The sequence below is a fragment of the Triticum dicoccoides genome, chromosome 5A (genome assembly GCF_002162155.2).
Source record: "Triticum dicoccoides isolate Atlit2015 ecotype Zavitan chromosome 5A, WEW_v2.0, whole genome shotgun sequence".
Taxonomy (NCBI): Eukaryota; Viridiplantae; Streptophyta; class Magnoliopsida; order Poales; family Poaceae; genus Triticum; species Triticum dicoccoides.
In genome coordinates this window covers 432,618,784-432,631,827 of record NC_041388.1, presented here as the reverse complement: position 1 = coordinate 432,631,827, position 13,044 = coordinate 432,618,784, and the positions used below count along the sequence as shown (strand labels likewise).

The following is a 13,044-nucleotide window of genomic DNA, read 5'->3' as shown; positions in this document are numbered from 1 at the left end:
CGTGGCGGCACGAGCTTCCACACCGCGACATCGTAGGCGCGTGGTGCCGAGCCAGTACCTCCAACCGCCGTTCTGGAACTCGACGCCATAGTTGTCGGACGACCGGGGCCAAACCCCCTTGAATCCGCCCTTGCCCTTGCCCTTCGGTGGCATGCCGAAGAGGTGATGGTGCTAGGGAAGAAGGCCTCGACGAGGAAGAGAGGCGATGCAGGTGTGACGGTGGCATCGCAGACATCAGATTCCGGGTGCAGGGGCGCGTCGAATTTCAGCAGAAAGGGGCAACGGCGGCGCGATTAGTCGGTCCAGTGGTCGGTGAGTCGGGTGCCGCGAGATCAGTGTTGGAAGGGTGTGATAGTCGTGGATCTGTAGGCGGCGGCACTGGTGCATGGCTAGGTGGGTTTGAAAAGGCCGTGGGTGTGCGTCTAGGTGCCGTTTTTGTTTTGCGACAACAACCGAAGTGTTGTATATTTTTTGAACGTAAATAACTGTATTTCTCATATGATAGCCATGTCATTTACAGTATGTGAAAGAATAAAGTCAGGGCATTGGAGTCCTAAAATTCAGATAAACTAGGACTATAGCAGTGCTTTGCTAATCAATCAGCAACAAGATTGGTTTCTCTTCCGCAATGAACAAAACTGGCATTTGAAAAGTCCATCGCCAGACTAGTCTCGGTGATGATTGACACATCGAGACCCAACCGAAGTGTTGTAGTATATTTATTCATTTTGATGTCAAGTATTTCCGGACGGAGGGAGTAGTATTTTAGGGCTGCTCAACAAAAATTTGAATTTTTTTTGCTGTTGGATGCCTTCTTTTTTTTGCCTTCTCGTGCAAAAAAAAAAACGTCTGCTGTGCTGCCCCTCTGAAGGCGACGGCGCAAGAAAACCCTACCTCAATTAAAAAAAAACGAGGCGAGGGCAGCGGCGCAAGAAGAAACGGCGACGCCGAGGAGGGGAGACGCGGTGCCGCCGCTGCCGGCGACGACGACTGCCGCCCTCTCTCCGGTAAGGTTCTATCTCCGCTGGAGCCAGCTCATCCGGTTGGTCTCCAACCCCCCTCCCTGTCGTGTGTTTCCTTCCACCAAAATGCTCCATTGTTCCCCTCTCCGCCCGTCCCCAGCCTCGGCTCCGGTAAGCTCCCCAAATCACCTACGCCTCCTGGTTCCTACGCCAGATTTTTGTGCGACGCGCCCCGTGTGATTTTGTTCCGGGCTGTGTTCGTTCTTTTTCCCCTGGAGCTGCGAATCCTGGTGGAACCTTCAACGTATCATGCATATGTGTGCTGTTCTTGTTAGTACTACTTCTTAACGGTGTCCTCCAGTTCAGGCGGTGTCCTGTCACTGTCAGGACCATGTTTCCTGTAATCTTGTACTTAGCTGTTATCTTGTCTTAATTGCTGTTTTTATCTTGTTGTTTTGATTAGCACTTTCCTAGTAGGAAAAGAAAAAAAAAAGCTTTTGATTGACTTGGTAAGGTGATTTAGTTGCCTGTTTTACAATTGTTAATATGAATATGAGAAGAGTGGATTGAACTAGGAGTAATCTGCTGCTTCTTAATGTTGGATAATTGAATCTACATTCATTATTATTAGCTCGGCATATTCTTGAACCTCAACAAGTATGAAGAAGCACATACCTCTTTCCAGTTTAGTCATGGCAATTTACCCCTGTTGATTACATATCGCTGGTCTGTTATCAAATTATAAAATTGTCTGAATTTTCTTCTTCCAGTACTGCGTTTCCTTTTTGCTTTTGCCAACCTTATTAATTCGTAGTAACTTTACTGATTCAGATGAGCTGAGGGTGAAAGAAGAGACCAGCGCTGCCACATGGTGCTTCCTATTCGACCAGTTGAGGGTGTGTAGAAATGCTTTATGACTTCCATTCCAGCAGATGAAGTTACTATGCTCATATAGTCTTGTTAGGCTTCATTTTTGTTCTGCCAGATATCAGTGTGTATTTTTTTAGCAATTATTTTACTCTTTCTCAATTTCTGTTTGATCTGTATGGACCATGGAGAATCAGTTTGGATGCAAAAAACGAGAGTGTACTTAAAGTTTTCATTGTCAAGGTAGTCTTGGTTTGCCAAGGTGCATCATGTTTCCACGCCAAATATGTCATTTACCCACACAAGTGTAATTAGCTTAAGGCAAACGAGAATAGACTTGTTGAACCTGTTCCTCTTACACTATCCAAACAAAATTTGAGGTGGCGGGGTTTAAGGTAGTTGGAAGGGATTGATCACTGTGGGGATTGGGTGATGGCAGTGGATCAACCCAATCCCGGGGTGTATTTTTTTCTCATGTAACCAAACAATGCCTTGATATTTCCTTCTCTAATGTTGGTTTGATGATAATCATGCATTATGTGTTGCAGATGGATCGATTAGTTCATGGGTTGAAAGGGAGGGCGAAAGAACAGAATACTCCAGGCCACAACTTCTGGAGGTACGTTGTGAGATGCTGATAATGGAAATAACTTATACTGCATGTTTGTTCACCAGTTGGTTGACTTGTGCTAGCTAAATAAGAAGTACAGTATAAACATACATTTCTTTAGTGCTGCAACCTGCTACAGTCCTACTGCATCAGTAGCTTTGCTTTGTTCTAACTGTCCGAAGAAGAATGCCTGTTGTGAGTGTGGTAGAAACTAGGGTTCTACCCGGTCTAGGGCGTAGCCTGTAAGGGAAGGAAGGGGAAGGGCGAGGGCTGGTGCGCGGCGGCCGGCGGCGTGGCGCCGTCCTTGCGACGGGAGCAGCGGCGGCGAAAGCAGGAGGCGGCTAGGGTTTAGGTCTCCCGGCTCCCTAAGGGAAGCCGAGCAAATATTGATTGCTTCTTGCTTGATTAGATTGATACATCTCCTCTCCTTATATAGAGAGGTTTACTTCACTCCTAAGCAAACGATCCTAATACGATAAGATAATTGGGCTAAGCCCCTAATTAAGATACTTGGGCCATAACCCACTGGGCTAAGCCCCTATGCCGGTCATAACACTTCTCCCCGCCTGCACAAACAGCTCGTCCTCGAGCTGTAAGGTGGGGAAGCGCTTGCTGAACTCCTTGAGGTGATCAACCAGCGTCAAACACCTTCGCGACAGCCGGGGGCGGCAAGGTCGGCGGCGACGACGTCCTCCGAAATGTAGTCTGCAACCTCCAGGTAGAAGAGTCGCGGGCAGGCGTGGCCGGGTGTGTACGGTCCGTCGCAGTTGAAGCACAACCCTTGGCGGCGACGCTCGAGTAGCTCGGCCGAGGTTAGCCGGCAGAACGGGCGCGCCGCGGTCACGGCGAGGGGTGCCGCGGAAGCCTGAGCAGGCCGACCCTGAGCGGGATCTGGCCAGGGTAGCGACCCAGTGGCCCGGGACGGCGACTCCTGCTGGACGGCCACCGCGCGGCGCTCAAACGAGCGGGCGTAGTACATGGCCGTCCGGATATCTTGGGGTCCCCGAAGCTCCACGTCCACGCGGATGTGATCCGGAAGTCCACCGACAAAGAGGTCGGCCCGCTGCTGCGCCGTCATGCCCGACGCATGGCATGCCAGGGCCTGGAAACGGTTGGCGAAGTCCTACACCGTGGAGGTGAAGGGAAAGCGGCCGAGCTCCGCCAGGCGGCTCCCGCGAACCGGAGGCCCAAAGCGAAGGAGGCAGAGCTCGCGGAAGCGCTCCCAAGGGGGCATGCTGCCCTCGTCCTGCTCGAGGGCGTAGTACTAGGTCTGGGCTGCACCGCAAAGGTGGCAGGATGCCAGCCAAGTGCGCTCCGACGCGAGCGTGCGCTGGCCACGGAAAAACTGCTCACACTGGTTGAGCCAGTTAAGCGGGTCCTCTGTGCCATCATAAGTGGTGAGATCGATCTTGGCGAACCGTGGCGGCGTCTGGGACGTCGCGCCATGGCCGACCGGCTCGGCGGTGCGGAGCAGTGATGATGACGGTGCCCGGTCAACGGTGGGGAGGCCGTCGTAGGCCCTCGTGGAGCTGGACGAGGCCCCAGACTGCAGCGTGGGTACCGGTGGATCCCCGGCCTCTGTGTACACCGGCGGTGGCAACGTCCCGATTAGCCAGGCCGGGATCGGGGACGGTGACGGCGGAAATCGGACCTGCTGGATCGGAAGTCCTCCCGGTGTGGACTGGCCTAGTCCGGAGCTGGGCGGCAGCGGTGGGAGCTGGACCGGTGCGGGCGGCGCGATTGGCGCGACTGGGGCCACTGCGGCGCTGGGGCGGGCGCGGGAGGCGCAGGTGGCGCCGCGAGAACGGGCGCGGGCCACTGCGGCCAGGACGGCGCTGGGGCGGGCGGCGGCTGGAGCGACGGATGGGCCCCGGCGATCGCCGCGGGTACCGAGTACCAGGGCAGGTGCAGCAGCGGCGGGGGCCTGCCGGTGTAGCCCGCCTGGAACGGCAGCAGGGGCATCCCGCTCGGGCTCGACGCGTTCTGGATCGGCCACTGCGTCGCCGGGTGGCTGTAGGCGGGGGGCGCAACCGGCGGGGTGGTGTGCGGGCCGGCCAAGTACAGGGAGATGCCCTGGACGGCCGTCACGAGGTCCCCCAGGGTGCTGGTCATCTCCTTCGGCGTGAAGACGGAGGTTGTCGGCGGCGCGGAAGTGACGGGGGCCGGCGGCGCGGAGGTGATCGGGGCCGGCGGCGTTGGGGACCCGGCAGTGGTCATCGGGGCGGTGGTGATGATGGGCAGCGGCGGCGTGGGTGTTGACACGACATGATCAAACCCGAGTCTCTGGATACCAAATTGGTAGAAACTAGGGTTCTACCCGGTCTAGGGCGTAGCCTGTAAGGGAAGGAGGGGGAAGGGCGAGGGCTGGTGCGCGGCGGCCGGCGGCGTGGCGCCGTCCTTGTGACGGGAGCAGCGGCGGCGAAAGCAGGAGGCGGCTAGGGTTTAGGTCTCCTGGCTCCCTAAGGGAAGCCGAGCAAATATTGATTGATTCTTGCTTGATTAGATTGATACATCTCCTCTCCTTATATAGAGAGGTTTACTTGACTCCTAAGCAAACGATCCTAATACGATAAGATAATTGGGCTAAGCCCCTAATTAAGATACTTGGGCCATAACCCACTAGGCTAAGCCCCTATGCCGGTCCTAACGGAGTGTTAGATCCCCTGCTACCCTGCTATCTCAATAAGGACTAGATATAATTCCTCATTTCATAGAGCTCCTCTCTTAGCAGTGGCTTGTACTTCTCTGGACGTGGTTCTATGCTCTTCTCTGGCTTGTTCTTCTTTTATCCATTTGAAATAAGCATTTGGCCTCACATGCTTGTACATGTAGGACATCTGGTGTCATATACATTCCCTACTACCAATGCGAGATGCTGCCCGAGCTGCTTGCGTGTCTCGTGCCTTTCTAAGTTTATGGAGATGCCATCCAAATCTTACATTCAGTATGGAAGCACTGGGCATGAATATGAATCCGTGTGGAGAGGATGAAATAGGAAATTTCACCAAAAAAGTTGACCACATCTTAAAAAACCGCTCACGCATTGGTGTGAAGACACTCAGGATTGTTTTCCGTTATTCCAATGCCATGGTCAGCAATGTTGATAGGTGGCTTCAGACAGCTGTTACACCTGAGATTGAAGAACTCACTGTTCAGCTTACACCTGGGATTGAAGAACTCACTGTTCAGCTTACACCTGGGATTGAAGAACTCACTGTTCAGCTATCTTCAGCATCGGGAACATACTACAACTTCCCATGGTCTCTTTTAGCTAATGGGAATGGAAACTCGATGCAGCATCTACGCCTTTCCCATTGTGTTTTCTCTCCCAGCGTTGAACTTGGCTTAAAAAAGATGACAAGGATTGATTTGTGTTATGTCTGTATCACAGAGGAGCAGCTGGGGTGCCTTCTTCACAATTGCTTTGTTCTCCAATGGATGCGACTCTCACAATGCAGTCCGCTAACTTGCCTTAAGATTCCGTTCCATCTGCAACAGCTCAGATACCTGAAGGTGTTTGAATGCAGGTCTCTACAGGTGATAGGGATAGAAGCTCCAAACCTCGTCAGTTTTAATTTTCATGATTCCCACCAGGTACAGATATCATTTGGAGTAGCATTGCAATTGAAGAAGCTCGGCATGTCCCATCCTGGTGCTGTATGTTATGCTCGTGCTGATCTCCCATTGAGCTTGCCAAATGTTGAAGATCTTTCCCTGAGTTCATGTAGTGAGGTATACTCTAAATATGCAAATTCTTATACCAGCTGTTATATGCATATTTTAACTAATCCAATATATCTTTGTGTAGATGGTCGATACACCAATGCTGCCTAGCAAATTCTTACACCTCAAGTACTTGAGTGTCAGTCTTTGTACAGTGACATTTTCGCCGGCCTATGACTATTGTTCTCTCATATCCTTCTTTGATGCTGCTCCTTCCTTGGAGACTTTCTTCTTGAATGTAAGTCACTGTTAATCCTGCAAAGATGTCACATTAAACAATGGTGAATCCATTAATCCAAGTATCTTGGCTTGTTATATCTTCAGGTGTTGCAGAAAGACATGAAGCATGAGTCAATCGTGGGAGACCATTCAAATTTGAGGCAGGTACCAGGACACCGCCATGATAACCTTAAGACAGTGAAGATCATCGGTTTCTCCTCGGCGAAGAGCTTGGTTGAGCTGACATGCCATATCATTGAGAATGCGACGTCACTCGAATGCCTTACATTGGACACGACACGAGGGCATCCTTGGGCCAGCTGCTCATCCAACAGTACTGGCAAGTGCTTGCTGTTGCACTTGGACTTTTTGGCGGAAGCTCGTAAGGGGCTCTCGGCTATCAGGACATATGTTGAGCCAAAGGTTCCCTCCAGAGTCAAGCTAAATGCCGTGGAGCCTTGCCGCCGATGCCATGACCTCGAGCCGACGCCATGATCTCAAACTCTAGATGCGACAAGTTGCTATGTATGGTCAGAAGCAAACCGTTGCCAATGTTCAGAAAGACTAGTGTGTTGTTCCAAGAGCTGTATTTTTCCTTAATGCCGTTTCTTGTTGCTCGACTGAACATGAAAAACATATGCATTCTAGCCTTTATTCCCTGCTTGTTAGCCTTCTGACATATGGGACAGTGATAAACTGTTGAGGTGCACATTCTGGTGGGCGTCTCGTGAATTCAGGAAGAACTTGGGAGTTACTATTACTCTATGCATGCAGTTCACTGACTCTGAAGATGATGTGATACTCTTTCTGAGATCCTACTGTAATTATAGAACCTTGTGACTGCCCGACCTGTTGCTCTTTGCAGCACAGATCACATGCAGTTGTGCATGCTTGCACACCAGACCACCCCCAAATCACACACATCGAATGATAAACGGACTAAATGCCAAAAACAACATCAAATAAAATTATAAACAGCCCATAACGGCCTGCTCATGCATACTCCTGCCTCCTCAGTTCTCTCGAAGGCCGATAGCTCCAGCAATGGCCAGGCCCTCCCTACTTCTCCTGCTGCTCGTCTCGGCCTGCGCCGCTCTCGCTGTTGCCGACGATGATCCGATGGTCAGGAGGTTCGAGCGGTGGATGGGCAAGCACGGCCGCGCCTACACCGACGCCGGCGAGAAGCAGAGGAGGCTCGAGGTGTACAGGAAGAACGTTGAGCTCATCGAGGAGTTCAACTCCGGTGGCCACAGCTACACGCTGACCGACAACAAGTTCGCCGACCTGACGAACGAGGAGTTCAGGGCCAAGGTGCTCGGCCTAGGCGCTCCGGGGCGAACCGGCCGGCGCGCTCCGAGAACAGAGAACTTTGCCCCCGTGCGTGAATGCTTTCTTCTCTCGAATTATGTACATGTTTGATACTAATAGTTTTGAATTTTGATTCTTGGATCATCGTTGAAAGTTGGAAAATCATTTTGTGATGTCTATATACTGATATGTCTGCGTTTGTCTGACAAATGTTTTGGTCTTGGAATGATCATTTTCGCAGGTGACAATGCCTGAAAAAGAGGCTGACAATGATAATAGTACTCTGCCCAAGGAGGTGGACTGGAGGAAGAAAGGGGCGGTGGTGCCGGTGAAGAACCAGGGCGGCTGCGGCTCGTGCTGGGCGTTCGCGGCGGTGGCGGCCATGGAGGGGCTGAACCACATCAAGAAGGGGAAGCTGGTGTCGCTGTCGGAGCAGGAGCTGGTGGACTGCGACGCCGAGGCGGTGGGGTGCGCCGGCGGGTTCATGAGCTGGGCCTACGAGTTCGTCATGGACAACCACGGCCTGACCACCGAGGCCAGCTACCCGTACCTGGGCGTCAACGGCGTCTGCCAGACGGCCAAGCTCAACGAGACCACGGTGAGCATCGCCGGGTACCGGAACGTGACGGCCAACAGCGAGCCGGACCTGCTGCGGGCCGCCGCCGCGCAGCCCGTGTCGGTGGCCGTCGACGCGGGGGGCTTCGTGTGGCAGCTCTACGGTGGCGGCGTCTTCTCGGGGCCCTGCACCGCGCAGGTGAACCACGGCGTCACCGTGGTGGGCTACGGCGAGACCAACGCCACCGTCGACGAGGGGTCCGGGAAGTACTGGATCATCAAGAACTCGTGGGGGGCGGGGTGGGGCGAGGCCGGCTACATGCGTCTGCAGCGCGACGCCGGCATGCCCACCGGCCTGTGCGGCGTCGCTCTGCTCGCGAGCTACCCCGTCATGTGAGTCTGCCATTCTGGCTGGTGGTGTGTGTAGAGTCTGCCATTCTGGCTGGTGATGTGTGTAAGTAGGCTAATGCAGCATTGTGAAGTGTGACAGAATACAACTAGTAGTACAAAATATCTACATAAGTGTGTAAATATGCGCGTGGCCATATTTAATTTACATAATGGCAAGGTTGAGCAGCACAAACCCTCCATTTTTATTTTTATTTTGAACAAGGAAAGGCGCACGAGGCATCAATATATTCAGCTCGGTAGCAGAATACAGCATGTAGTACAGAGCATCGTAGAGACAAGGTAGAGAGGATGGAAATTACAGGCAGAGCATTTTCCTGTCAGCTGAACCAAAGCAGCTAAAGAGAGGTTCAGTTGCACTACTAAGAACCTGGTGAGCACCATTGTGAGCAATTCCATTAATCTCACACTGAAATGTGGAACACCTACGAATGGAGATCATCAGTAGTCCTGAGGAAACTTGCAAGCGATGCTCTGATTGCCCACGGAGTGGAGTCAGCAGCAACACCGCCTTCCCCAGAGAAATGTTGTCCGCCAGGAAAGTTGGCTGAGATACCTGCAAGAGTTGCGAAATCTTGGCAGTAAGAAGGAGAGCCAACGCTTCTGCTTGAAGGGGCAAAGTTGTGATCCAGGCTGAGGCATGGACCTGTACTTCGACATTCCTGTGGTCCTGCAAGAAGTTGAGAACGCTGCCATTTGGTAAACCTGGAACTTTTGAACACGTAAAAGAAGTATCGTTTCTCAAAAAAAAAAAAAGCATCAGAATAGATCTTAGCACCATCAACAAGAAGATCCGATTTAAGAGTACATCCTTGCGGCGGCAACCTAATAGTACAGGGGTATGAGGATTAGTATTTTGACATTGCGATCATCCAAGGAAGCCACTAGAAACTTTTGTTGATAGTCCAAAGCTAAGGCAGCCTTGTGTATCTGGTGTGGGAGTAGGCGCCTCCTATCAAAAAGACAATCACATCTGGACTTCCATATACACCATAGAAAATTGAAAATATTGGGTATAATTGCAAATGGGTGGTCCATATTAAGCAGGGCTAGTATAACACTTCGCATAGAAAGATGATTTTCAGTTAAAAGATCACTTCTAAGGTACTAAGGATGGGCAAACCATGCTTCTCTAGCAAAGTCACACTGTTAACCATTGGATCGCTACACGACTTCTTCCAGTTTTTTCCCTCCAGGCAAAAGTGAGCCGATTTTGCTAACCATTGGATCACAATAGGACTTCTTCCTCCAGTTTTTTCCCTCCCAACCTCCTCTTCTCCTGCAACCAGTGCCTCGCGGCCGTTCACCGCAGCGTTCCTGCCTCCGGCTCACTGACATGGCGCCCCTTCTCCACCTCCTCCCACAAAATTGACTGACCCGAATTACATTTTCAGGCAATTTCCAAACAGCAAATGCGGACAACTTAATCTTTCTTTTTTTCAGAGAATGTCACCTTGGATTACCAAAAGCAGCTCGTGCGTTACAGGGAAATATGATATGGAATACATCCTTTTCTACTAGTGTTGCCAGACTACATGAGTGAAAAAGATATCTCACGGCTTCGTAATGAGTAGCGCTCGTAAATAAACAATACAATTACAGATGTATAACTGAGTCAACAAGCTAAAAACAAAACTTGCAGGGCCTAGTCGTGCTTGTTCAGGTCAATTCTTCAGTAGTTTCCTCAACACCTCTTCGGCATGACGCTCCATCTTCGGTAAAGCCCAGTCATGCTGGATGATGTCGAGGCTGTCTTTCTCTGCGCTCAAGCTCTGAAAATGGCCAAATGAAAATGGTGAGGTCTTTCTGTGCTAGTAAGTCTTAACACAGATAAATCACTGAAACACTCAGGTAAAACCAACAATAAGAACCAACCCAAACATTGTAAAACATCAGATTGTGATACTCTGGGACACAGAATGACACAAAGGCACAACCATGTGAATTGATAGTTTCCTAGATCAAGGGGCACAGCCGAAGCAGAGGAAAGCATACAGTTGCAATGCCAATGCACAGCAGAACACTTGAAAAGCTACTAAAAACCTGGAGTAGCATTTCAATCAAATTTGAAAGGCCAGGCCAGCTAATCGACGGTCCACTAAATGATCAAAGGTCGGTAAATAACAGCGATCACCAATATCCTCACTATACAAATCATCGTTACAATACATGCAACCCTGAATGCAACCCAAACATCATCCATACAAGCTTCTTCAAGCATACAGCAATTTTTTGGAAACAAATTCGATCTGATTTGTTATAAGGGCAGTGCATATAAAACAAATGTGCATTATCTTATGTGTGTGAATTTGTGAAATTACAAGTGCAGTGTCATACACGTTTATATGTATAAGACAGGGTTAAACATCATGAATTCAAATACAGAGTAAGGTTCTCATACCATTGCTGGATTAAAGCCCATTCCACCACCCATCGCCATCATCTTTTGGGCATCATCAGTAGCTGCATAAACCATAAGGAAAACGGTTATGACAACAATAAATATCGCAATGTTTGTGTAGGAGTGTAATAAAGTGCTAACCATTTTCTTCACCAAGGATGAGACTGAAAAGACCCCTCAAGCCAAATAAATTGAGGAAGTACCTATCAAAACAGCAAACCGTTAAGACATTTAGACCCTGGAAATACCTAATAAAAATATATCAGTTTCTTACACACCATGAACGGCTGCTAACATAGCTCACATCAACAGTACTCAGGTCTATCCCATTTTGCAGCATTCCCCTGAATCGTTGAGTCAATGGAAAGGGGATTTTGGCTGAAAAGAGATCAGCAGATATGTGAGTACAAGGCTAAGATCGCAAGAAAACAGAAAAGGATAATGCATAATTGCATATGCGCATACATCAGCCATAAACCCCTCTGAACTTATCATAAACTTCTAGATCTTAAAACATCATTTTCTTCTAGAATTGTACTACAAAAAATCCCATGTTCACAGTCCAGAAGACGGTGCAAAGTGAATAATTGCAAATTAGAGTATGTGAACATCTGAACTACAAATTTCTAAGGCATACAGAATTCAGCTAATAGCACAGCTGAACGAGCACAACAAAATATACTCCTCGTGACATCATATGCAAATTTCGCCACTGATGAACCGTACCAGGTTCACCATTGAAGCACAAAGATTGGTCAACTCGTGCACTCAAGCCAAAATGTTCAGTGAAACAGAAGCATGTTTGGATCTACTCATGCACTTAAGCCAAAATGTTAAGTGAAAATCACGAGTTCCTTCAATGGAAACAACATTGCATACAATAGATTTACTGACTTGAAATTTGGCACACATTTGTACATGAAAATTTAAAAGTGATGATCTTACAACAGCACGAAACAAATGTAAGAACATGGAAAAAGGCATATGAAGAGAGCAAGCATCACATTCATATATGTTATACATGGCAAAGCACATACCTGCAACAAAACCGGAAAAGAAGAAGTTCACCCATGCAAATGTAAGTGTCTGCAGAAGGATGACACAGTGTGTTAGTAGAAGGTAGTGGTAATTGCGATACAGGTAAATCAATTTCCATGTCATTGAACCTGTGGAACTATCATGGAGAGATTCTTCTTCATCATATCCATGGCCATGTTTGGGTCCGAAAACATAGCCGCCTGAGCCTTCTGGGCATCCTCTTTAGGAACATGAAGCAATCCGGCTTCCTACAATACAATCAAGAATGTCACAAAGGTATACACTCACCATATTATTCCAACAGTTTGAGAAGGAAAACGTGATATTCAAGCAAGCAATCATCAAATCAACCCTGCCAACCCACAACTCTGACGTCCATCACAATACTGCTCTGTGCACCCTCTATTCTGGATCCTAACTATTAAAGGACTAAGCTCGACTGATGTCTCCTAAATTGGGCTTTAGTATCAAACACAGATGCTTCTAGTGGAATTACCCCGTTGGTGTAATAAAGCTTGCGGGCCTTGAAGGCCTTGGCCGGGATGAACTGCGCGCCGTTCCTCAGGTTCCTCGCCCTGATGACGACCTGCCTGCAAAAGCCAAAACACCCTCGAATCAGCCACATCAGCAGACAGCAGCTCAGTAGCAACGGCAGCAATTATCAGAAATCTCAAACAGGCAAGCTCCCGTTAGCTCCTCGATCCAGATCGCTCAGATCGGGCGAGTCGGGGGCCAGATCGGGACGGAATTGGAGGGAGGGGGAGGGGAAGGGCGAGAGTACGCACCCCGCCTTGACGGTCTTGGGGTCGGGGGAGGGGGAGGCCGACGGCGGGGAGCGCATGAGCTTGGAGACGAAGTAGCGGAGCACGCCGATGAGCACCATGACCACGGAGAGCGGGATGAGGACCCAGTCCCGGATCGCCGTGTCGAGCACCAGCTCCTCAGCCATCGGG

At 49.9% G+C, this 13,044-nt stretch overlaps 3 protein-coding genes across 3 annotated transcripts in view; 2 read left to right on the top strand and 1 right to left on the bottom strand.

Annotated features, from left to right (window-relative positions):
• Positions 1-875: 875 nt before the first annotated feature.
• Positions 876-7,141, top strand: LOC119302116. The gene is made up of 6 exons (XM_037579135.1): positions 876-1,007; positions 1,794-1,858; positions 2,378-2,448; positions 5,272-6,171; positions 6,248-6,400; positions 6,487-7,141. Exons 2-6 carry the CDS (start codon positions 1,831-1,833, stop codon positions 6,874-6,876), a joined length of 1,542 nt encoding a protein of 513 aa, XP_037435032.1. The 5' UTR covers positions 876-1,007; positions 1,794-1,830; the 3' UTR covers positions 6,877-7,141.
• A 205-nt stretch (positions 7,142-7,346) lies between these two features.
• LOC119302117 (ervatamin-C-like) lies at positions 7,347-8,840 on the top strand. The gene is made up of 2 exons (XM_037579136.1): positions 7,347-7,758; positions 7,931-8,840. Exons 1-2 carry the CDS (start codon positions 7,426-7,428, stop codon positions 8,639-8,641), a joined length of 1,044 nt encoding a protein of 347 aa, XP_037435033.1. The 5' UTR covers positions 7,347-7,425; the 3' UTR covers positions 8,642-8,840.
• A 1,229-nt stretch (positions 8,841-10,069) lies between these two features.
• LOC119302115 (ER membrane protein complex subunit 3-like) overlaps positions 10,070-13,044 on the bottom strand; it is a 3,835-nt gene continuing 860 nt past the window's right edge. The window contains exons 2-8 of the mRNA XM_037579134.1: positions 12,588-12,681; positions 12,220-12,339; positions 12,091-12,139; positions 11,332-11,431; positions 11,195-11,256; positions 11,054-11,115; positions 10,070-10,424 (exon numbers count right to left, since the gene is read on the bottom strand). Coding sequence (XP_037435031.1) covers positions 10,317-10,424; positions 11,054-11,115; positions 11,195-11,256; positions 11,332-11,431; positions 12,091-12,139; positions 12,220-12,339; positions 12,588-12,681 — 595 coding nt within the window. The 3' untranslated portion in view covers positions 10,070-10,316. The remainder of the gene's footprint in view (positions 10,425-11,053; positions 11,116-11,194; positions 11,257-11,331; positions 11,432-12,090; positions 12,140-12,219; positions 12,340-12,587; positions 12,682-13,044) is intronic.